Raw genomic sequence first — 23,348 nt, forward strand, 5'->3', positions numbered from 1 at the left:
GGCATGCACTATGAAAAATGAAGGTATCGGTATCAGTAATACTGGCTTTGTATTTTCTTGCCATCGATACCAAAATGTGCAATAACAAAAGTTCATGTGGGCACAGACCCCCCCCCCCCCCCCCCCCAACTCGAAGCTCAGATTAGCCAATCACAGTGACATCTGACAGCCATTGTATCCTCAGGGCCAGAGGTGGGTTTTAAAATGACTGACAGGCAGTAAGAAAACCGCAAGTCGATGGCGTCTTCTAAACCTGGGGGTGTGTAGCGGCGGGGGATTGACAGTTGACTGAGGTGACAGACAGACAGTGACACACAGACTTGTCATACAACCTTCTGTCAAGGGCATTGGGGGGGGGGGAGTCTTCTCTTGACATTGTAGTAAATGTCAAGAGAAGACACAACTATTCTCCACACAACTTTCAGGTTGTGTGGAGAATAAAGAAAGAAGACGATGCTTAACGTTATAAAAGTGCACACTCAGAGGTAAAAGCTCCTACAGAGAAGCAGTACAGTATCTTACATTGCCTCAGAGAGTTTGCTGTGACCTTTAGGAATGCACATTTCCAAAGAAAGATGCCAGCAAGGCTACATACTGTACCTCATTACACAGCCAGGCCTCAACCAGTCCATTACATTACACGGTAATACAAGCCATAGGCAGGGCACATGGGCTGGACGCTGGAGAGGCCTTTCTCAGCAGATTATTTTGGGCTCGGTACTGTGTCATTACACGGCCTCCCGCTCTGTATTTAGCCCTGTTGATTGCAGGGCTGAAATTGGGCAGGGCTGAGGTGGGTTCTCCCTCCACTCAGTCGAGGGCTTTGACATATAGTATCGGTCGTTCTTGTGCGTGTGTGTATTTTGTGGCAAAAGTCGGCTGTGCAGCCACCCGCCTCACTAATCAGACACTCCCTTCTTTCTCACTCTCTGTGATATATTTTTGATCTTCATCTGCACCCCCGCCCATTTTTTAAACAGCCCCAGGAGAAGCTGTGATCCCCTGGTTTACCATGAGAATGTTTTTTGTTTTTTGTTTTTTTTTTAATCTCGGTCTCATCTGTGGAAGAGTTAATATCTGTGGTGTCTTTTGAAATAGGATGCATCTGTTTATGTGTGTGTGAGTGAGCGAGTGAGGGAGAGCGTGCCCCCCCCCCCACACACACACATCCTATAACCGGCGATCGACGGGAGGGGGCGGAGCCGAGGCGCCGTGACTGTAACGCGATAGCTGCTCAGCTCAAAAGCGCGATCACTCACACACACAGTGCACACACCTCACAGGCTGGACCCACGCTGCTGTCGGGGCAGAGCGCAGGCTTCACGGAGCCGTTACCAGAGAGAGGAGCGAAGACAGCAGAGAGGAGAGGTGCTGCAGGAGGAGGCACGGCATGTTCGTTGTTTCTGAGGATCCAGAGCGCGCTGCTTTTCATTTATTTCATTACTTTTGTGCCTCGCTGGGAAGCAGCTTCGGACTGGGGTTTACGTGGCTTTGAGAGCTGTTACCGTTGGACTTTTTTTTTCTTCGGGTTTCTTATAACGCTCCTACCGGAGAACCAGCCAAACCCTCGTGTGCGTAAAATCCGCGAGCGGGAGGACGCAGAGTTATAGGGAGATACCGGGACAGGGAGAGTCCCCCTCATCGGTCAGAAGTTGGCGCACCCCGGAGCCTGCTGTCCTGTCCGGACTCTGCGAGGCGCAGATATCCCCTGAAGCCTCCCAGCTGCGGAGCGCACGCAGCACTGATCAAGGAGTTTGTTGATTCACTGTGGGTTTCTTCTTCTTCTTCTTCTTTTGGATGCGGTTTGGTGGCATCGCTCCGCTAAATGGACAGAGTCAAAAGGACAGCGCTTACAAAATATTCAGATTTTTCTCAGTGACAAGTAGTTGGCACACACTTTTCTCCACCAATGGTTTAATAAACACCGTGGGCTTTTTACTACAGCGGTTTAGTTTTCACTGCTGGTCCCAGACGGCTGTGGATTTTTCTTTTTTTTTTTTGGAGGAACGGAAGCATTTCAATCCTGCGAGGTGGAAACATTAGATACTTGAAACTATCTACAAGGTTTTTTTGGTTTTTGGTTTTGTGTGTGATTCAACATGGATTTTGTGTTCTCGTTGGTTGGATTCTTAATGGCAGTGTGCCATGTGTCGTTAAGAGTCAGAGGACAAAACGGTGAGTTTTTTTGGTTACTTCTTGATTTTGACGCACTCGTGATCTGAGTCAGCCAAAACAGCCTAATTGACACTAAACGTTGCTCTAAATCACGGGAACGTGTTTTTACTATAAGCACCACATTTAAGTATCATCTTCTCTTGGTCATTGTAATTGCTTTTATCCTTCAAATTCATTTCCAGGTCTCCAAATCATATGTTTCAAATTATTTCAACACACAAACGCTCCCATGATAAAGCTGTTGATGTTTTATTCCTGCTAAATATGGCAAATACAGCAGCCTGCGGAGGAAAGGCTCTTTATTTGTTTTGTTTTTAAATGTTTAGATCTTATGCACCTGTTTCATCAAAATCATACTAAACATTAAAAACTGAAAGACATGGATGCGTTCATTAAATATTTAGAAAAACGGAAAGTGGAAATTGTTACGCTTAGAATAGTTTGCCGTGAAGCGTGAATGTTAAATTTAAACACGATGTTTATCCAACCCGTTCTCATCAGTTGTTTTCCTTTGATTAATCATCTCTGGGTATAAACTAACCCCACGCCTGATTAAAATGCTTTTGCGCACATCGTGATGAAAACGGCTAAAGCTGGGTGAAGAGCCTGCGTCTCACAGAGCCCGTGCGTAAAAGCGTACGAGCTTCAGTTGTGTTGACTAATAGGATCACTATCTTCATCAGCCACCACGAGTCTCTCCTTCAGTATCTCCTCGTGCTCCTCCGGGTTGTCTGGGCAGGGTGAAGCCAAGGCTGAGAGCTCCAGGCGGCGTAGTGGCACACCGCCACCTCTGCGCTCTTAGCCGTCTAAAAGAAAAGAAAAAACCGCAACTAGGAAGATAAGGAGCAGCATAATAGGAGCCAGTTGGTATGGATTTAGAGCCTTGTTTTAAGATACTTAAGTAGTTTACTGTTCAAACAGAAACGGCACTGTGGTATAGCTTAACCACATGAGTCCTTTGTATTCTTCAAAAAAAAGGGGGGGGAATAAATTTCAGGTTTCACCATGTGGCATAAAAATCAGGGTGATCGCGATGCGTTCGATCGCCGGCAAATAAATGAGTGGATTACAAATTCACGCGTGCCGTTTCTTTACGCGGACAGAAATTGTGACAGATTTGAAGCTGCTGCCGGTGGTTGTTGTTGGTGGTGAGCAAGGCTTGTCTTACCATACAGAGAAGTGACGCCACTGGTGGGATGACACATGGCCTCACGCTCGGCTCACTCGTTCCTGTCTCGGATTGTTGACGCATTTACGGTGGCACACTTTTTCATATTTATGTGCGCTTTTCTTCGCCGCTGTGGTGATCAGGTGGCATTTCGCAACCCAAAACTGCTTTATGTCTTTCTTTCGCGTGTCTGTGATTCTCAGTGCTGGCTTTTTACTTCTTAATCATCATGCGCTGTAGTAAGATGTACATTTTATGCGATCTGCATAAGTAGTCTACTGGGAGTAGGCGGGCTGGGGAGCTGTCCGTGAGCTCATCATGACTGCTCAGCCTTTACAATACCACCCGCTGGTGTGCCTCAAAACAAAGCCAAGCTCTCTCTTCACTTCATTTGCACCCATCTTCTTTTTTTTTTTTTTAAAGCTACTTGTTTTAAATAGGACAGCTATCTCAGACATCCCTCTGAATGTGTGTGTGTTTTTCACTGGCTGCGCATGTACCCGTTGATCAGAGACAGATGTGGGCCTCTTGGCAGTCATCAGGCAGGCAAGAAGCTGGATCCCCCCCTATTCTCTCTCTCTCCCCTGCCAAGACACTGCACCACATCTCCCTGCCTCTGTACTCCCCTCAAGAGCCACATTACACACAGATGCCAGAGGAAAGAGAGACTGACAGATAACAGAACAGAGACAGAACAGGGAGAAAGCGAGAGCAGCATAAACAGAGAGACAGGGGGAGTGGGAGAAAGACGGTGACTCCAGAGTTTAAGAAAGCACAGAAGAGTGACCGAGCCATAGCACGAAGGCAACAAAGAGGAGGAACGCTCAGAAACCAGATCAGCTGAGTGGATTCTGCATCAAGCGGCATGGTGGAGGAAAAGGACGACATCAAAGTGTGCAGGGGTCAAGAGTCAGATCGCATCCAGGGTTCATGAAGGGACAGCGTCACGTAAAGTGGGATAAAGCCCCAGCCACAGGGGTGAAAATACTATCGCAGAGATCCTCTTGTGAATGTTAAGCACACAGAGTCACGTTAAAGTGTTTCATTTTCTAAAGAGTTGCTGTTTTGTGATGACAGAGTCCATCTGTGCTTCGGCAACTTGATACATTTGCAGCAGCAAAAGGTTTCCCCTAAAATGTAATGTCATGGAACGAGCAGATGCACGCCTGAGGCATCCCAGCCAGGAAACTCTTTTAAGTGTAAAAATCCTACGAGGTGCCAGGGTAAATGATCCACTAAAGATGTTCAGCGCTTGGACAGGTCATGCTGTGGACTTCTGGTTTTTTTTTGGTTTTTTTGTTTTTTTGCTGGTGGCACCTTCACCCTCATTACAAAGCACCATTTTTTGTGTGTGGTTCTTCCTCAGGCAGTTTTCTGCTGCAATATTTCTGCACGAAGAAGAGTCACTTCCATTCCACTTGTCCTGTAATCACAATAGTTTGACTCGCTGACATGTGCATTAATTACTCCTTACCACAAGCATTAATATTCAAGCCATTAAGCAGCTCATTTGCATGTTTATTGAGCGGGCGGCTGTGCATCCTCTCCATTCATGGTATTGACTTCTTTAGAAGTTGGATTTCTATTATTTAATAATATCAGCTCCAGGGTGAAAAGAACTTAGTAAATTTTATGTTTATGTTATTCATGTTTTTTTCTTTTCTCCCCCTTCACCCCTTTGCCTCTTGTCTTCTCCTCTCGTCTAGGATCCTTTGCATTTCTCTGTACTTTAATCTGAAAAAAACAAGGTCACCTCTCTTAGCATTCATAGCCAAAGACAAACCCAGCGGCCCGTTCAATACCAGTCAGGTATGAGAGTCACAGGCTCGCACAAAGCCCTTGAACAGCTCACCACACTCAGGGTGAAATTAAATACAAGACCCCCATAAATAAAACAGAGCTGGGTCTTTTCAGTCTGTCGCATTAGCTGCACATGGGGGGGATCTTAGCGGGCGCTCGGGGACTGGGTTTTTAGGTAGGGAGCCATAGGGGGTCAGCTTTGTCAAGAGGCAGGGTGTTTTAGAATCTACTGCAATTCAAACCGCGGGTTCTGAAAAGAAGGAAGCAGTTCAGGAGTGTAAATTTAAAGAGAAGAAACTGCCTTTTTTGTAAGAAGTGTAATTCACCCAAAAAGAGGTTACTTTTTTTTTTTCTTCCTTTTTTTTAAGCAGTCAGTTCCACTGCAAGGTAACACTCTGCAAGGTGGGGGGTAGAGGGTGCTAACAAATCACCAAGACTCCTGCAGCAAAGCTCAATTCTTCACAGCTTTCCCTTGCTGATGTAGGCTCGCTCCACCTTAGACGGGGAAAATCTTTTGTGAAAAGTGCTTCGGTGGTGCAGGTTTGACACTGGCGCGCAGAGCCGAGGGGGTGCACCGGTGGGGGGAGAAGGAGACGTGATACAGTAGCCAGGTAGCGTTTAGGATTAGGCCCACACCATTAACCCCCCCCCTCCACCCACCTCCTGCTGAAGGCACCAGTGACCATCTGTTTACTCGATTGATCCATTGATCCATTGATCGGAATGGCCAGCGCTGTGCATTTAGCTGATTAACGTGGGGCACTTATCCTGTTAGGGAGGGAGGAGTAGAGAAGGAGAAAGAAAAGGGAGGCAAAGAGGATTTGGGGATATTATCTGCTTTTGATGTGGCTTTTGTTAGTTCTTAAAAGAAATAATCCCCCTTTAAACACAGTTAACAGTGTTTAACAAAAAAGCCATTGTCAGCAACTGTTGCGTTTCTTGGAGCCGACTGTTATTTGCTTTTGGTCAGGTTTCACAAGCTCAAATCCACCTAAGCATCAATGCATGCTAGTGACCACTGAAATCAGGCTCAGCTTTCAGCGGAACGCCGTCGTTTAGCTACAGCGTATTTGATTTTAGATGTAAATTTGACGCAGCGTTGTGTAAGTTAGGGGAGAGATTTCTATGCTTGTTTTATGTTCACAAGCACAGACACAGCCCCCCCTGACAGGAACAAGAAAATGTTATGGGCGTCCAATCAGAATGCAGGGAATGAATAAAGGCGTTAAACTGTAATCCTCAGGTTTATTTCTACAGACTCCTCAATCTGAAAGGAAACGACGACAAGAACAGAGCATAAAAAAAGTGAAATGAGTCTCAAATGTCTTTCTGAAATAAAGTTATTGGTTAATTAAACTAATATGAACGTGGAATAAGAAATAAAGAACCAGCTGGATGATAGAAGTGCAACAGTTCTTGTCTCATTATTTTTATATTTCTGGTCTATTAACAATCTTGCTGTTTCCTTGCATGCATACACCTGTACACTTTACCTGCATCACATCCATGGCCAATTTGGACTCACCGATTAGCCTAACATGTGTCTTTTGACTGAGGGGGGAAGTCGGAGTACCTGGCGAGAGAAAGCACGAGTCTCTCTCTCTTAACGCTTTTATTTTGAATACGGCAACAAGAAACATTTGAAACCAGCATATTGACTAAACTCAACCATCTATGACTGGGTGGGCCACGCTCCCTGCTGCTGAGGCGCACACTGGTTTGACCTAAAAGGTCTTAAAGCAGGTCCCCACCTCTTCATCTCCCTCCCTCCTTTGGCCCAGCCTAGTGTCGAATGGGTGAGATTAAAAGCAGTCAGAGAGACAACCCCATGCTCTTCTCTGAATGTCTGAATGCATGAGTGCTGCCCACTCACTCCCCTCGTATTCCCTCACTCTGGGTGATAGCACTTTTTAATTAAGGTGGGGAAGCGGGGAGGGAGCAGGCGCAAGGGACGGGACGAGAGACACTAGGAATGATGGAGGGATTTATCAGCGCCTCTCCTCGCACTCGCGGCTTATCCCAGAGCGTGACGCCGTGCCTCCCCGATAAGGCAGCTAATAGAAATAAGAGCGGCGGGACGTGCAGCCGAACTCACACATGCTGCAGAAACCTGAGCTAAGACATGCAGACGTATGCACATTTTCTCAGATAATGAAGATAAAGGCAATCGCATTGGGTGCGAAGACGTCTCAGGAGCGACTAAAAAAGAAATGCGCGCTCACACTCACACAAAAGTCATTAATTAATTTCATTGATACAGTCTGCGCTGTGCTTTATGTCTTTTGGATTTCAGTTCCATCCACTCAAAACGCAGCTCTGCAAACATACTCTTAAGACTCACACATGCATAAAAGTGGCATTGTTCATTGTAATAGGGCCTTGGTCCATGCATGGTAGGGACATATGCAGCACTTTGTGTGTGAGTGTTTGTGTGCAGACAGATGGGCTGCTCTAGTAGAAGAGACAGTGTAATTCGTGGAGCTCGCTGGCAGCTCCTGAGTGCTTCCCCTCTGTTACTCATCCAGCACCACAAGTTCTGTTCACACCCAAACATTCTGCTTTAAAGTGAAACACACACACATTTGTACCATATAAGCATCCTCATAATGGCGAGCTATTCAAAAAATTAGAAGAGAATACACACACATCTGTCACTTTCCTTCTTCTATTTAATTTTTTTCTCATCAGCCGCAAACAAACACCCACCAAACTGCACACACGCATGTTTGCCAGTGCATGTGTGTGTGTGTGTGTGAGAGGTGACTGACAGAGGTTTCCCCCTGGGGGTCGGCATCTGCAGGACAGCACCGGATAGCAGGCATGTCTTAATGAGGCTCGTCAGGCTCTTTTGCGCTGCACACACGCACCCGCTCCTTTCTCCATCTTTTCTCTCTCCTCCTCGGCTGCCTGTATTTTTTTCCCCTTCCTCATCACCTTTTGTCGCCTCCTCCCTCTCCCCGCGCCTGTCACTCCTCTCCCTCGCTCTTCCCACCTATGTGCTCACCACCGCCCATCATGAATCAACCCAGCCTGCCGCCTTCACCCCCCCTCCGATCAATCTTTCCCCTTCTTTCTCAATCCGTGTTTTATCCATCGCCTCGCCATCAATCCTCCACCCTTCCTCACATCCCTCTGCTCTTCTTCATCCTCTTTCTTCACCCTCATCCTCTCTGTCACATCTCCCATTTTCCTTTCCTACTGTAATCCTTTCACCCCCCCCCTTCTCTTCCCACTCATTCTGTCATTTCTCCTGCATCCCTCCTCTTCATCCTCCTTTGGAGGCCACTGAATGGGCAGCTCAGAGGAAAAAAAGTGTTGAGGCTGCAGGATTCTCCCCAAACGACTTAATCTGCCGAGGCTCTGCGCGCTGATAGCCTCTTGCACACCGTCCCCTCCATAGGCTTCCCAACAATGACTGTCTGTCTGCACAGCCGCGGCAGATAAAGAGATGTCTGTGCATGTGTGTGTCTATGTGTGTGTGTGTGTGTGTGTGTGTCTCTCGGTCTTTCTGTCTGTCTTTGTCATTCTTTCCTATCCCTGCTAACTTTTTGAAAAATTTCAGTTAGTGATTTTTTTCCTCCCTCCTGTGATTGACAGGCCCTCTGCGTGTTTTTGGAAGTGAGTTTGTGTGTGTGTGTGGGTGGTCCTTTGAACATTGTGCAGTGGCTCTCTGTGTTTCCGTGTATTTATACGTGCACCTAAACGCGTGGGCGTGCGTTAAAGCATGTATTCATGTGTGCACTTATGGCTAAAATTGCGTGTGTGTATATTTGTGCAGTAGTTTGTATCTGTGCGTACGCAATGTGGGCGGCTGGAGTCATGCGCTCCCATGAAATCACCGGCAGCTCTGTGTGTGTGCGTGTGCCTGATGTGAGCGTGGGCGTTGCTCCTCTCCAGTAACAAAGTAAGGAAGCCATCGCAGCTCTATCAAATGTCAGAGAATCTAAGTGTGCCTTTTAAGCACAATAGGCGGTGGAAATGTCAACACTTGAAGGGTCTATTACACTTCAAGCCTTTGGTGCTGTTTTTTTCCCCCCTTATCTTTCCTTCTGTTTCCTTTATTGGTGCTTTCACAGAAATTTGAAAGAAACAGGCAAAAATATCAACCCATTTATGTCAATAATGGATTCATTCCAGTAGCTGAGTGGTTAAGGCCAACGTTTAGTGACACATTGTTAATGCCATATGATTCATGTTCCTGTCTCAGCTCCTTTCCTTCCTCATATGTATTCCTATGAACGTCCGCTACTGTAGTGAAACAGGATTTGTCTGTTGTTGCGTTCAAAATCGTGTTGGTTATTAAAGATCTCACTGGAGGATCAGCAAGCATAAGCTAAACAAGGGATTGCCAAACAGGGATACAGTTAGCCCAGAGTGTACTTCAGGTCCTTCTAGAAGAATTATCTAAATTAACTTTCACCAGGACAAAAAGAACTGAATGGAAAGAATCAGTCAAATCTTAAAGAAACGCTTAACAAGTCATGACTTTTCCCTAAAATACATTTTTAAAGAGTCTATCCTAGTCTATTTTTTTTCTATCCCTTGGAAGATATACTTCTGCGGTTCTTCCATAGATTTCAATTTAGGATTCTTTGTCTCTTTTCACTATCTGAACGTCTCTCTTTGATTATGTCTTTGGTGCTTCTCTCCATAACCAGCAGGCACATGAAAAGATTAGCTCAACTAATAAGAAAATCCAAAAAGAGTAAGAATTGAACCGACCCGAGCAGTAACTTCTTAAAGTAATGGGTAACCGGTAAAAATCAACACAGAAAATAGATAAGTAAATATGAAAGATTATCGTTAGAAGTAAAAGCAAACATGAAGTTAAATAAAAGTAAAATGTATGTACAAAGTGTTACAATAGGAAGTTAAAACAATGGATAAAAACGTTAGCTAAAAGTATGGTGAAAAGCTAAAGTTGTTAGCTAGCACTATGCTATCCAAACAGAATTTTAAAAGATTTAACAGGTAAAATTGATCAGTAATCATAAAATAAAACATTAGAACCATTGTGGATGAAAGCAGTTTGGATTAATCTTAGAGCTGTGGTGGTACATCAAATGAAAAAGGTTGGGACCATCTGAGCTAAGCTAGCTCCTGCTGTTGTCGTGGTGCCCCTGTTTTTTTTTTTTTCTCTAAAATTGATAATATCTCAAATCTGTTGCAGAGTAAGATTAATAAAGAACCAATATGCACAAGGCTGCCGGGCTTTGTGCGTGGATGTGTGCAGAATACTCATATATGTTTCTTTTGTATGTGCATGTGAGTTTATGTGTTTAGCATGTTTGTGGGAGATAACGGAGAGAGCGAGAGCCGCCGTGGCTCACGGGGCGAAATCAGAGAATGGGGTCTTTTGTTAGCGCGTTAGCTTTTCATTACAGAGTAGGGGTGAACCCCAGAACCTAGCTAGACAGGCCGTCTGCGTGTCACTTCCTGTCTAAGCCTGCAGAGCTACGCTATTGGCAAGCTATTGTTCCTGGGAGAGCATGATAGGATCAGGGAATGTGTCCTAATGTTTGCAGATTGGCTTGCAGGAGCAACAATTACACTTGGAGAACGCTCCCTATGGGGGAGTAGGGAGATAAGAGCCTGGGTGTGGAAGAGGGTGAAAAAGGCTCGGTGTGTTTCTCTGTGTGTGTGTGTGCGCACTTTCACCAAATGCAACAGTAATGATCTTTTATTGTTTTAATAGCTTACCCATGTGGCGCTGCTTGCATTGAGAATCCACAATGGAGAAGTTTTTCCAATTTCCTCCTAACTGACAGCCTAAATTGCTTTCTTTTGTTTTACTGTTCATTTGTTGCTCATCACATCTTCATATAGAGAAGCAAGGTAAATGAAGGGGCGCCCACTGAGATGCTGCACTAGGGGAGCGCATCATTTCCTCAATCTTTTTTTATTATTTATTTATTATTTTTCAGTGCTTTAAATGAGTCTGCCCCTGCAAATGACGCTGTGTAGAAATGCATCAAATTATGTTTAAAATAAAAACATGCATAAAACATTTTTAACCGCTCCTCTTCGCCTGCTTTATAGTCAGTACCTCCCAGCACCTTCTAACTCACCTTTCTGTCTCTTACACAGCGCCGGAGTGCGGAGGTTTGCTAGATGCCAGCGAGGCCGGTTATATCACCTCCCCTGGCTATCCTCTGGAGTACCCCCCACACCAGAACTGCCACTGGATCATCACGGCGCCAGAGCCCTCGCAGCGCATCGTCCTCAACTTCAACCCCCACTTTGAGATCGAGAGGCTCGACTGCAAGTAAGACGGGAAGGCCGGGGAGGGGGGAAGGAGCTGGATTCGGGTCATAATGGTGCAGTCCATAAAACCCACTCTTTTCTGTCAGGGGAAAATTGGCTTCACCAGTAAGATGGTGTGCTATTATTGTGGCTGAATGATGATTCATGTTGACACGTTCATTAGTATGCTGCGAAAGCATCCGTATCTCAAACAAGTAATTTCCAGTTGAGGCGCACAGATTTTTACATACTGTTATAATTCAGTGCCGGGTGGTTTGGCCCAATTCCAGGCTGCTGAAACGTAATCCACATTTTGACCACAACAGGTCAATCGCAAAGGAAATTTTAATTGCAGATTGCAGGCTTCCTGTGAATAGCAGACCATTAGGTAGACTGTGGTTTTCTTTTTATATTTTCTGACATAATTATTTATTCAGAAAATGGAAAGCACATAAGCTCCATGTAGAAGCACATAACCATTAAACTCATTTTGTCCTGGATGCTAGTCGCCTTCTCCCAGGCAGTTATGGGGGTTAAATTCCTTGCTCAAGGGCACATCAGCTGCAATATCAACCCTCTGTGTTTTAGAGGACAGGAAATGCTGCTCATTTCCACATCCCAAGGTTTTCTGCTTCTTTCACACACTCTTGAATACAGACGAGGAAAAACAGGTCGCAATAAAACAATAAAACCCAAATGGAAAGAATGATTCAGATAGTTTAATAATAAGTTCCTGTGTTATTTCCGCTGGTTAAGCTTTAAAAAACAAGCGTTGTCAGCCAGGATGTATTTGTGTTTTATCCTGCTAAGAACCATATAAGGTGAGGTTTTTAACCTTCTGAAGAACAGCAGACTACTCGGGAAGATTTTTGACAGATGTAAAAATTTGAAATTTACTTTTGAAGGCATCAGCCAGCATTACCCAGACTATAAAGCTCTAATCCCCCCTCCATCTGATAATCAAATGCCAAGCAATATTTGGAAGTCGGCGTCTGCTTTTGGGCAGTAAAGACAGAATGATAAGATAGGATGTAAGAAAATGAATCATGATGTATTTTGAAGTCAGAGATTGGAGGGTGGGCCGAGAGAGAATAAACAGGGGAGGCTTTAAGAAGTAATAGAAGGGAATGAGACCCAGCTGTTTATCTCGATATGAGGGAGTTGGTCAGTTTCCTTTCTCAGAGACATAAATAATCCAAATCATATGGTCTTCTATTGTCTATGACCTCAGAGGAAGATAGTAGCGGGAGGGTGGAAAAAGCTCCCAGTCTCTACTGTTTAATTCAGTTTTATATACAACCAATTTTGGTCAAACGATGAGTCCATTTGGTCAGTTTATCAGTGCACTTTCTCTCTCTTCTCCACTCGGTAAATTGAAGAATTAATAATGGGGTTTTTTTGCATTTATTTTATTTATTTTTTGCATTGTTCGTCTACAAAGTGCTTTGTCTGGCTGGGAGAAGGGAAGAAAAACCAAACCAAAATAAAAAAAAACGTTGCTTTCATGAGCGCGTGAATGGCCGCTTTGGTTGGAAAATGTTTTGTAATATTTGACGGGTTCTTTTCGCACGGTAGCGCCGCAACGGCATTGAACTTGAAATGTTATTTTGATGTCGCCGCCTTTGAAACTCCAGGTTTCCGTCGTGTTTTTTTGTTGTGTAATTATCTTTTTGCACTAAAGCGCCTCTCCGCTTTGACACCAGCATCGCTGTGTCGGCAATGCGGCGTGCCCGCACTTCCTGCTGGACTGGTAGAGAGGGAGGGAGGGATGCCTCAGCTGTTGATAAGCAGTGTGTCAGGCAGTTTCTCACAGCCCAAGGCATGCAGGGCAGGAGGAGGCTGAGGGAGGAGGAAGAGAAACTGAAATACCCCCTTCTTCTACTTCTTCTTTTTTTTCCCTTCGGTACAGACAATCTTATTAGGATGGGGTTTTTTTTAACTTTTTTTTTTAACACACGCCTGAAGGGGACAAGGCCTCGGCGTGCCCTCTAACACACACTCCCACTCAGTCTCCCTTCATCCTGTATGTATGAGTGTGTGAGTGTGAGTGGGCGTTTATGAGTGAGTAACTGTGCAAGCACGTTTTGCAAGTTTGCACGGTTAGCATCCCTCTCTATCCATCACACCTCTGGTGACCCCCACCCCCCAGTTTGGAAAGAAATAGGGAATATTGCCAACATGTTTTTATGCATCAACTTGAACACCAGTGTGCCCTTCTGTGTTTTGTAGAGAACCCTTTAAGGCACAGAAAACAGCAAAATAGGGCTTGATAATCCTCCTCTCTCCATCCCGTGTTATGCTTTTCTTTTTTTTTTCTTTTTTACACGGATTGATCCAGGCCCTGTAGCGCTGTTACGGGTTGCTTCCTTTTCTTGCCTGTATGATTAGGCATGGCGGTGTGAGAGAGTGAGCAGAGAGGAGATTTTTGCATGTTTTCACGGTCCTCTCTGCGAGGTTAGGGCAAGGGGAGCCAGAGGGCTTTCCAGGAGGAGGGAAGGGCTCGGTATCTCGGCCGGGGCTGAAAATCTGCGTGACAGGTGGGATTACAGAGATGGCAGAGCAGAAAACCGAAGCGGTGTTACCTGAAAGACGCAGGGCTGTGGTGTCTGGACTGCTGATCATGGAAGCACGCAGGAAACGGGGGGAAAATGGTCACATGAAAGGCTGAACATATGTTTTTGGATATGCTTATAAAGCACGCATGCACGTGCGCTATTAAGCACGCAACCTGTCGGTGTAAAAGTGCTCATCAGTCATCACCTCACCACCGCCACCCCCACCCCATACCAAGGCACTTTAGGCCTTTATAAAACTGAGAAAAGTGCTTGGTCAGCTCAGGCAAGGCTTCTGAACGCTAATATCCCCTGCCAGCTGGTGATTTTCCCTCGGCGGGTTCAAACAGTCAGTACTCGTGCGATGTAACGAAGCCAAACACCGGCTCGACTGCAGCAATCAAATCGTGAGCCTTATGCAGGCGCTCCATGTCTGAGGTGGCACTTTAATTCAGGATTTCATTTCAGGGGGAGTCCGGCCATGTGCCAAATAGCTCTTACCTCCAGGCTGCCAGCCGATTGATGCGAACTAAATGTAATAAAGGCTAGATGAAATATCAGGCCCATATCTCTAATGCAATCTGCCATCACCAAGCCCCAGGATGCTACCTAGTGATATACCAGGAGTCGAGGAAGGGGAGAGAGAGAGTTTCTCTCCAGCTCTCTTTCTCGACGTCTCCCTCCTCCGATTTTTTCCTTCCCTCCATCTCTCCCTTTGTTCTTCCTCTCTCCCTCTCGCTCCCGCCCAAGGAGGTGTTTTATTTTTATGCACTTGAATTAAACATTGAAACGGGTGGGTGCACGCGCACACACAGACACACACACAGACACAAAAACAGTCATTCAAGAAGATCCATTTCTTGCACTTTTTCCCGGTTTTTATTTTCTCACTTTTATTTGGTTATTTGTTATTGAATGCAGTCTGCCTGAGGTGGAAAGATTTTATTATATAACTTTATAACTCTTCAGACACACAGCTAGACACCCCCCACACCCATCCCCACCCCCCGGGGCTTGTGACATGTCTGGCCACAGCGAGAAGTGCCACCAACACACGTACCAGCTCTGTGTTTCTATGCATGATATCGCCTTTTTGCTAGAGCTCGAGGGAGGGGTGGGATCAATGTCTGTATTCCGCTTGTAATGGGAAATCTATAAATGATCAGCAATAGCCAGAGGGGAAGGAAAGTAAAGAAGGCGCAAAAAGGGAAAGGGAAGGATGATGGCTGAGGATGAAAGGAAGGACAGACGAGCTCCCAGAGGTCATGGCTAAAGGAGGGAGTTGTTCCAGGATCATATCTGTCAACATCTGGCATTTGGCCTACAGTTAGGACACAATCATGGTCATCAGCGTCCAGCAGTCAACACAGCTGCCAGGATTTAATGATGATATAATGGCTAACTGGTACAATTAACCGTAAAAACCCAGCCCGGTGCAGCTGCAGCACTGTTGTCTCTGTATTCATCTGTCACAAATGTAATCAGAGTTGATGAACTACGCCGCGGCGCGAGGAAAGCACGACGTTCAACATGCTTCGATAGAGGTGAAACGCGTCCAGCGAGAGTCAGCAGGGTCACGGCTTCAGTGCAGACAGCGTTTATAGTTTAATGCTTCCGATCGATGCTGCACTAGAAGGTCTGGGGCTGAGCCTAGACGGTCTGTGGTCAGTGGTTTGGCCCGAGTCATCTGTAAGCATGAACTCGTGATGGACAGCAAGGGGGAGGGCGGCGAGGCATGAGGAGATGAGAAGGAGAAGTGCTGTTTGTTTTTTGGAGGGGGCTAGATTGAAGATGGCAGGCCCCCGCGGATCTGCTGGGATTTCGCTCGCAGCATCTAGTTAATATTTCAGAGGCACTTATGGCTTATTAGAGTCCCCTTTGCGGGTGGGAGGGAGTGTGTGTTCAGATATGTGAATATCTGGGTGTGTGTGCCTTTGCTTAATTTCTGCCTCTGCTTGTGTAAATCGCGGCGAGGTGGACGAAAGAAAGCCAAAGACAGCGCCTCATTGTTTACTGGATGGGGGTCTTGAGGTTTCTGTGAGCTCTGAGAAGGAGAAAAAACGGGTGGAGAAACACAGGCAACAGGAAGGGGGGAAATCATTTCAGCCGACGGCCCCGAGTGTCTGAGGGTACGGCCAAGTTTGATTTCCTGATGCTCGAGAACAGCTGTTCCCCTTTTACCAGCATAAACAAAATAAATCAAGGAGACAGTGACGCACCCGTGGCAAATTACGTGTTGATCTCTTACATAGTGCTGAAGTTCCCAGAGAATGCTTTGTGTAGGCACTGAGAATAAACTAAATGAAACACATACACAAAGCTAGCTCTTTTACAGAAGGGTGGTTAGATGAGAACTCATGTGCTGATTTCACAAAAGATGCAGGAGGACGGTACCAGCAAGGACTGTAAATGTATATAGCAGATCCCTAAAGGGGAATGACAGGACTGACTGCACATTATTGCATAGTGACCACTAGCAGGGTTAGTAAGGCCACAGAGGCATAAAAGGCCTATAAATATATAAGCAAGCAGTGCTCTGCAAAAAGACTTAACACCTAAAAAGGCTTGCAACCTCATATCTCTCCACAAGCTCCTGCTTAGAAGATCTGCCTAAATGAACACATCAAGATTAATGTTGGCTTTGAGAAGTTCCCAGATTTCACAGTAACACCTGCTAAATGATGGGCGATGATAGCGAATACGGCGGACCGTCGACTCTTCGCGAGGTAGGTTGTTAAATCTGCCCCTTCACATAAATAGTGCTCATTCTACTACTCTCCTCTAGTAAGGCCAAAAGGTGCCATACAAGCACAGCTCGCATTGTTTAATGGGACTGATTATTGTCAAATATGTGACAATAAATAAATCTTTGCTACGTAAACCTCATAAAGGATGTAATTTAGATAAAGTGTCATCATGTATAGTAATCTTCCAGAGCAGCTTCATTGTTTACGATACCGTCAGCACCCAATTTGGCATCTCTTAAAAGAAACCAGTACTGCTCGTACCAGTTTCGTCTTTAGTGGTTTCTCGATTTTTTTGTAGCCTATTTTTACAGTTTCTGCTGTGTGTGGTGTGTATGTATACTCGCTTTGGGCCTGCGTTTGGTTGTACTGAGGCACTGCTGCCTGCAGGAAATGTCCCCGGTCCCCAGCAAACAGCAAAATGTGTGAAAGGCACAGGGGTGTCGTGATATATGAGATCAGAGGAAGAGAAGACGTGTCTGGGCTGGTGCAGAATTACTGGCCTTTAAGGGTTTTTAGTTTCTTTAACCTTCTCCCTCTGTTCCAGCTATATTCTATAGGGGAAATGAGGGAGGTCGAAACTGCTGCCCCCCATAATGGTTCCCTAACACAGGGCTGGTCGTGCAGACCTAGACAGACCACCAGACAGACGGAAAGTTGAGGATGGATGGTGTCAGACAGAAAGGCGGAGTTTGAATCAAAACAATTCCTAGAGGAATCTGGATCTGGATGGGGGCTTTCTGCTTCCGTGTGTGTGTGAGAGAGCGGGATGCGGCGCTAATGCGTACCTTCATGGGCGCAGATGTGCGAGTGCGCATGTGCAAATGATTTATGTGTGTGTCTGCGCAGTGTCCTGGAATGCAATCAAGTGTGTGCTTGGGAGAGACAGACAGTGGGCTCTCACACGTCAGGTCCTCATGCAAGTATTCATCAGAGCCTGGGGAGAGGCTGAGCGAACAGGTCAATAATCACATCTGAGGAACACTCACTCACTGACGCTAATCCACGACAGGAGAGAGGGAGAGGGGAGGGAAGGATAGAGACCCACTCCAAAATCAATTAAAACCTAATTAGGCTCTCAGCTCCTTCGCGGGCCTTTTATCCTCGGCGTTGGTGATGCAGCATCGACTGTGTACGCGCACGCATGTGCTTGTCTATGCGGCATGTGTCTGTGTACGCGTCTGTCTTTGTGTGTTTGTTGGCACATGTTTTGAGTGTGTGTTTTCCCTAAAGCATGTGTCAGTAACAGCCCTAAGCAGGCGTACTTAAGGGTTGGCCGCGGCTCTCACAGACTCACAGTTGGAGCCTGCCACTAAAGCCTCTACGATCGCCTCTGTAATGCAGGATTACAACCAAGACACGTATAAGAGTATTGGACAACAGCTTCTTTACTTACTAGGAGGAGAGCTCTTCAGGCCTTCTTTTGTGCAGATTGGCTTGAGCCCCAGTCGTCATCACAAGCTTAGACTGGAGGAGCGTGCAGGAAGACTGAAACATGTCGCAGTGCACCTTTGAAACTTTAAGATTTATGAATTTTTAAAAAAATAACAATAAAAATTGGTAAGAGAGAGGCAGAGAGAGTGAAACTGTTGAAACCGGTTCAGGAGGTGTAGCAATATCAGGCTATCATGCTATTTAGCCTAAGGCTGCTTTCACACCAGCTGTGTTTGGTTGGTTTAAATTAGACTCTGGTTCACCTGTGCAGAAGTGGACACAGTAATTCCACTCAAGTTCAGACCAAAACCGAGACCCTTTGGAGGAGGTGGTCTTGGTGGGGTTCTAAATTAACTCCAGAGCAGTTTGTTCGTGGCATGAATGTGATCGCACCTCAATCCAACCAAGCTAACAGGTGTGTCAGTACAGTTTTAGCTAAACACCTTCCTGTAGGTAACATAGCTGTGTGAAAAGTTCTGCGGAAGCCAACAACTAGCCTTGAAATGAACATAATGAAAAAGCTGCAAGTCCACAAACCCATCAACTGGCTGCGACCAGAGTAAACGGATCAGGCTTCAGAAACTGTGTCTTGCAGTTCCCCCCTAATCCAACTCTGGCACTGTTTTCGTTAAACCCTCCTTTGCCTCATATATAAACCTTCTTACCTTCATCTCGGCTTTAAAATATTCTCTGAAACCATGACCTGAAAATCTTCCCAAGGCCAAATCAAACCTGAGATTCCTTTATTTCCCAAAGTGCATGTCCTTTGTACTCTTTTTTTTTTTTTTTTTGGTTTAATTAACTCGCCTCGTCCTGTACGTTCTTTTTGTTGGTCAGATGCTTTCATGTGGCGATATTGCAGGCTCATTGCAGCATTTTCACACTTCGAGCCTCACCTGTGCATGTACCACTCTGACCTAGATTAATATGGTTGGGATTATCCCTCCATCAGCAGTCTTAGCTTGAATGCTCTGTATAGGAATCAATACACTGCAGGAATGCGATAGCCAAAAAAGAGGCTTAGTGACTCTACTTAATCCAGGTTTTATTCCAAGCAGGGAGCACAAAAGCAGTCTTAGTGCTGAGATTCCACAAAGAAACACAGCCTTGAGCTGATTGGTTTGTCTCATCTCTTCTGAACGCTTTTCATTGTAGAGAAGTCGCGGGGGGGAAAGCGCTTACCTGTTCGGGACATTGGCGAGATGCTGGGTTTGAAGGCGGCTCCAAAACCCGGAGTCATCTGCGACGATTTTTTAACATCAAACAACCCGTCACGCTAATTAGCGAGACAACAGCAGCCCTGTTGTTTTGTGACAGCTTTGTTACACAAACTAATTGAAGCAAGTGCGTTTTGCATGACTGTATGTTTGAAGGGTGTAGCTGCAGGACGCCTGCAGCAATGCAGTCAGCTACATTGGGAAACCCAGTGTTTTGTGTTTAGTGTGTGTGTGTGGTAAAGACACTTGTAGAGAGAAACACGATTGAGTATCATGATAGATTATAAAATTACAAGGAAATTATTCACAGTTGCAACAACTTGCAATGCAATAACAACACAAATCTTGTACTCATACAGCAGCAAAACAAGCTCATGCTTAAGAGAATATAAGAGATAGAAAAGTGCAGATTCCTCTCAGACACTATTTGGATGAAAATGATTGAAACTTGCTTTAAAACAGTAATCCAGCACTGAGTTAGAAACAAGCAAAAATCACGGAGATTTCCACACCTTCCAGTATTCACACAACCCAAAATTACTATCCTGAAACCTGGTGATTCACTTTCAGCTCCAAAACATGAACTAGCTCCATCTTTATCATATCAGCAGAGCTATGATATAATTTAATGATGGCTGTCCAAGGCAGGGCTGTGTTTTCATACACTGCGTAGTATTCGCTAGCCGTTAAGGGAGCTAAGGAGACCAAATTAGTCTACCATTCATAGACTTTTTTTGCCTACATGAATATCAATGAAAAATCTTTAGATCCATATTTTATGTGTGTTATCTCTTACAGGCTACATAGCTGCATTAAACAGATACTAAATATCAGCCTGCAGCTGTGGTGCATCTGCAAGCCACTTTGCAACCCACCTCCAAGCCGGCTTCTTCTTTCATCCTATACCCCACATGATCATCGCGGTGGGTCTTGTTGCTCCCAGGACAGACGGATGGAAATAACAATCTTCTTTTGACTGAACTCTGTGACTCTGTGTCGCCGCTTATGTCTAATAATGGCACAGGAGTGACACTCGGGGTTAATTTTGGATCAATCGGTTGGGCTGCCTCTTTGTGTGTGTTTTTCACACACACACACACACACACACACACACACACACACACACACACACACACACACACACACACACACACACATGCGTAGTAGCCTGCCAGTTGAGAATTTGCTTTTATCATTCAGGGTCAGTTAGCTAGTCAAAGGTCAAAATGAGCCAAGAGCTCAAGCATGTGTAAGCTAATAAGCAAGGTGCCTGTGCATTTCTTTGGACCAATTTTACTCTCTGCTCCTTCACCTTAATGTCATCATCCCCCCCAGCCTTCACTGTTTTACTATTTCATGAGCCCCTGCCTATTTTTGCGCCTCTTATTAACAAATCCATCCATTTGCCCCAGTCTTCACCCTCAGATTGCAGCCACTTGTTCAATTACGTTCTGCTCAAACGCAGCCCTCTCTTCATTTTCTTTCCTGTTATCCAAGATTTGGTAAAATGGCGGGAGCTAACCTCGAGCTGATGTCAGAGGGATCTGAGCTTGTTGTCTCAAGCAGAACTGGGTCATAAGAGCTAAATTTATTGAATACAGCTGAGGGGAAGCAGCACATATGAGGTGTGGCAGAGATGTTTATTTGTGTCTTGAAGTTGTGTTGTGCTATTTCGCTCTGTGTATTCTGTCCTGAGGCTGAACTCTGACGGTAAATAGATCCACACCTGTCTGTTTTTTATTAGCTGTGCCGATTGCATAACCCCATAACTATCTACATTTATCTCCCCTCTACATTTCTCCTTTTATCTCTTTACCTTTCTTAATCCCTTCCTGATGCATTAAACTCTGAGTATGCTGCATCCTAGGATTTTTTTAAGGAATGCTTTTAAGAGAACATTTTAACATAACAGGAAAGAATCTAATTCATTTCTCTTATTCTTTTCAGATACGACTTCATAGAGATCCGCGATGGAACTTCAGAGACGGCCGATGTTTTGGGGCGGCACTGCAGCAACATCGCCCCAGGGCCAATTATCTCATCTGGGCCATCCCTCCAAATCAGATTTGTCTCTGACTACGCCCATCAGGGAGCCGGCTTCTCTTTGCGCTACGAGATATTCAAAACAGGTAAGGAAGCATTAACGGGTTGTGTTCTTAAAGCTGGGTCTGTTTAGTGCCACATTAAGTCAACAACGCCACACAGTTCATCGTGTTTTTTCTTAATTTTCTTGTTTTTCTGCAGATATTTTTGGGCAATTCAAGCAATATTTTATATTACATGAAAAGCAAAACAAACAACAACAAAAAACAAAACAAAACAGTGTGCATCATTTTGTTACAGTTTATGTGTGGGACATGTTTCATCAAACGTAAGGCTCCCCTTCTCAAAAACACTCAAGTTAATGGTTTTTTGTCATCATGCGCCTCCTTCGCCTTCATGTTAGCGGCCCAAAACCCGCAATCACTCATCCCATCACTTTCCCAGTAATTTACTTCAGCAGAGGGGACCGGGAATGCAGGCAAAACTTACAGAGCGAGGAAAAAACAACAACTTTTAAGTTGCCTCAAAGCACGTGAGGAATGCGTTCTTATATGAAGCAAGAATACACTTCCTCCGGGGCCGTTAGGAAGACTGGGGTGTGGGAAGGGTTATTGTGGGATGATGGAAAATGGAAAGAGCTCCGAGGCTACTTGGGAGTTTGACTTAAGGTCAAAGGTTTATGAGCGGAGGCAGAGGCGAGGAGAGTGATGGGGACGAGCGTGTGGCGAAATGGAATTTTCTCAAAAGTCGTCAAAGTGCACGAGGTGAAGTGCGCTTTGCGGGCAAGGTTGAAGTATTGTTTTAGTGGCACTTGTGTGTTTGTGTGTGTGAGTTATAGTGGGAGGAGGTGAGGTGAATTGGTCAGGTGGCCTCGGGGGGAACAAGATTTATGTACGAGTTGCCAGCGTATTGTCTCTGCAGCAGTTAAAGGTAACTCCTGATTTGGGTCTGGAAATGCTTTTCAATTTAACACCGCGAAAACAGAAAGAATTCGTTAATTCACCTCCCACCTTTGAAGAAATGTCCCTGGCTTTGTGTCAAATGAGTGTGACCCAAATTTGATGTTACCGAGGACACCGAGCTCAGACCCTGGCGGTATAACTGACTGCATCTGTCTCACGCATAGATGGATCGAAGGCTGGTGGATTGTGGTGGAGGGGGGATGCGGTTGCCGTGCATTTAACAAGATCCTGGTATAAATACAGGGGTGTAAGAGCTGGTGTCACTGTGCGAGCACATGTAGGTGTCTGCTGGCTGCATGTGTGGGTGGTTCCACTCAGCTTGTTGTACGAGATTCTGTCTGGCTCTATGTATGTTTGTATGTGGAGGCGGGAAGAGAGACCCGTATGTTTGTGTGTGTGTGAGACAGAGAGGTAGAGAGAGAGGGACAAACTGAGAGGGAAAATGATTGGGGTTAAGGGAGACAAACTGACAAAGAAGGAGTGAGTCAGAGAGTGGAAATGAATTCAGGATGCGTGATTGAGGCCATGTGTTAATTACGGCGTTCCCAGCGCCTGCACGCTCTCTCATCATGGCTGTTTGTCTTACCGTGGCAGGCCCGGGCCCTCTAAACAGCTTACAACTTCTGACGGGTACACAGAGATCCGAGGCTGAGATGTGTTTACTTACTAGAGGAGAAGTGGCAATTGTGCAAGCGTTATTTTTAATATTCTTAACGGATTTAGGCGTTGTGCATTTTTGCGCGCTTTTATTTTTGGGAGGTGATGGAGAAATGAATTTTAGTCCAGTCTGTTTTAATGTAGCTGCACAAAACTCAGTTTGTGTGTACAGTGTCGAGGTTGGGAGGTTGTGTTTATGGGTCTGTGTGTGTTTTTAAAGGGTGTGTCCTGACAGATAGAAATCTGTGCAAACAGCTGGGAGACGTGTGTGTTTGTGTGCGTGTCTTCAGCTTCCTCCCCATCTTAAACAGACAGCTGAGGCTGACCCCACCACACTGTGTCTGGAAGTCAGA

The 23,348-nt window shown here is 45.4% G+C and overlaps 1 protein-coding gene across 2 annotated transcripts in view; it reads left to right on the plus strand.

Moving 5' to 3' along the window:
- The first annotated feature begins 1,252 nt into the window (after positions 1 to 1,252).
- Positions 1,253 to 23,348, plus strand: part of nrp2a (neuropilin 2a) — a 60,572-nt gene continuing 38,476 nt past the window's right edge. The window contains exons 1-3 of one of the 2 annotated variants that reach the window (XM_004552662.6): positions 1,253 to 2,175; positions 11,231 to 11,408; positions 21,281 to 21,462. In XM_004552662.6, coding sequence (XP_004552719.1) covers positions 2,100 to 2,175; positions 11,231 to 11,408; positions 21,281 to 21,462 — 436 coding nt within the window. In that variant the 5' untranslated portion in view covers positions 1,253 to 2,099. The remainder of the gene's footprint in view (positions 2,176 to 11,230; positions 11,409 to 21,280; positions 21,463 to 23,348) is intronic. The other variant, XM_004552661.4, reaches the window with a different exon arrangement.

Source organism: Maylandia zebra, linkage group LG23 (genome assembly GCF_041146795.1).
Source record: "Maylandia zebra isolate NMK-2024a linkage group LG23, Mzebra_GT3a, whole genome shotgun sequence".
NCBI classification, from domain to species: Eukaryota; Metazoa; Chordata; class Actinopteri; order Cichliformes; family Cichlidae; genus Maylandia; species Maylandia zebra.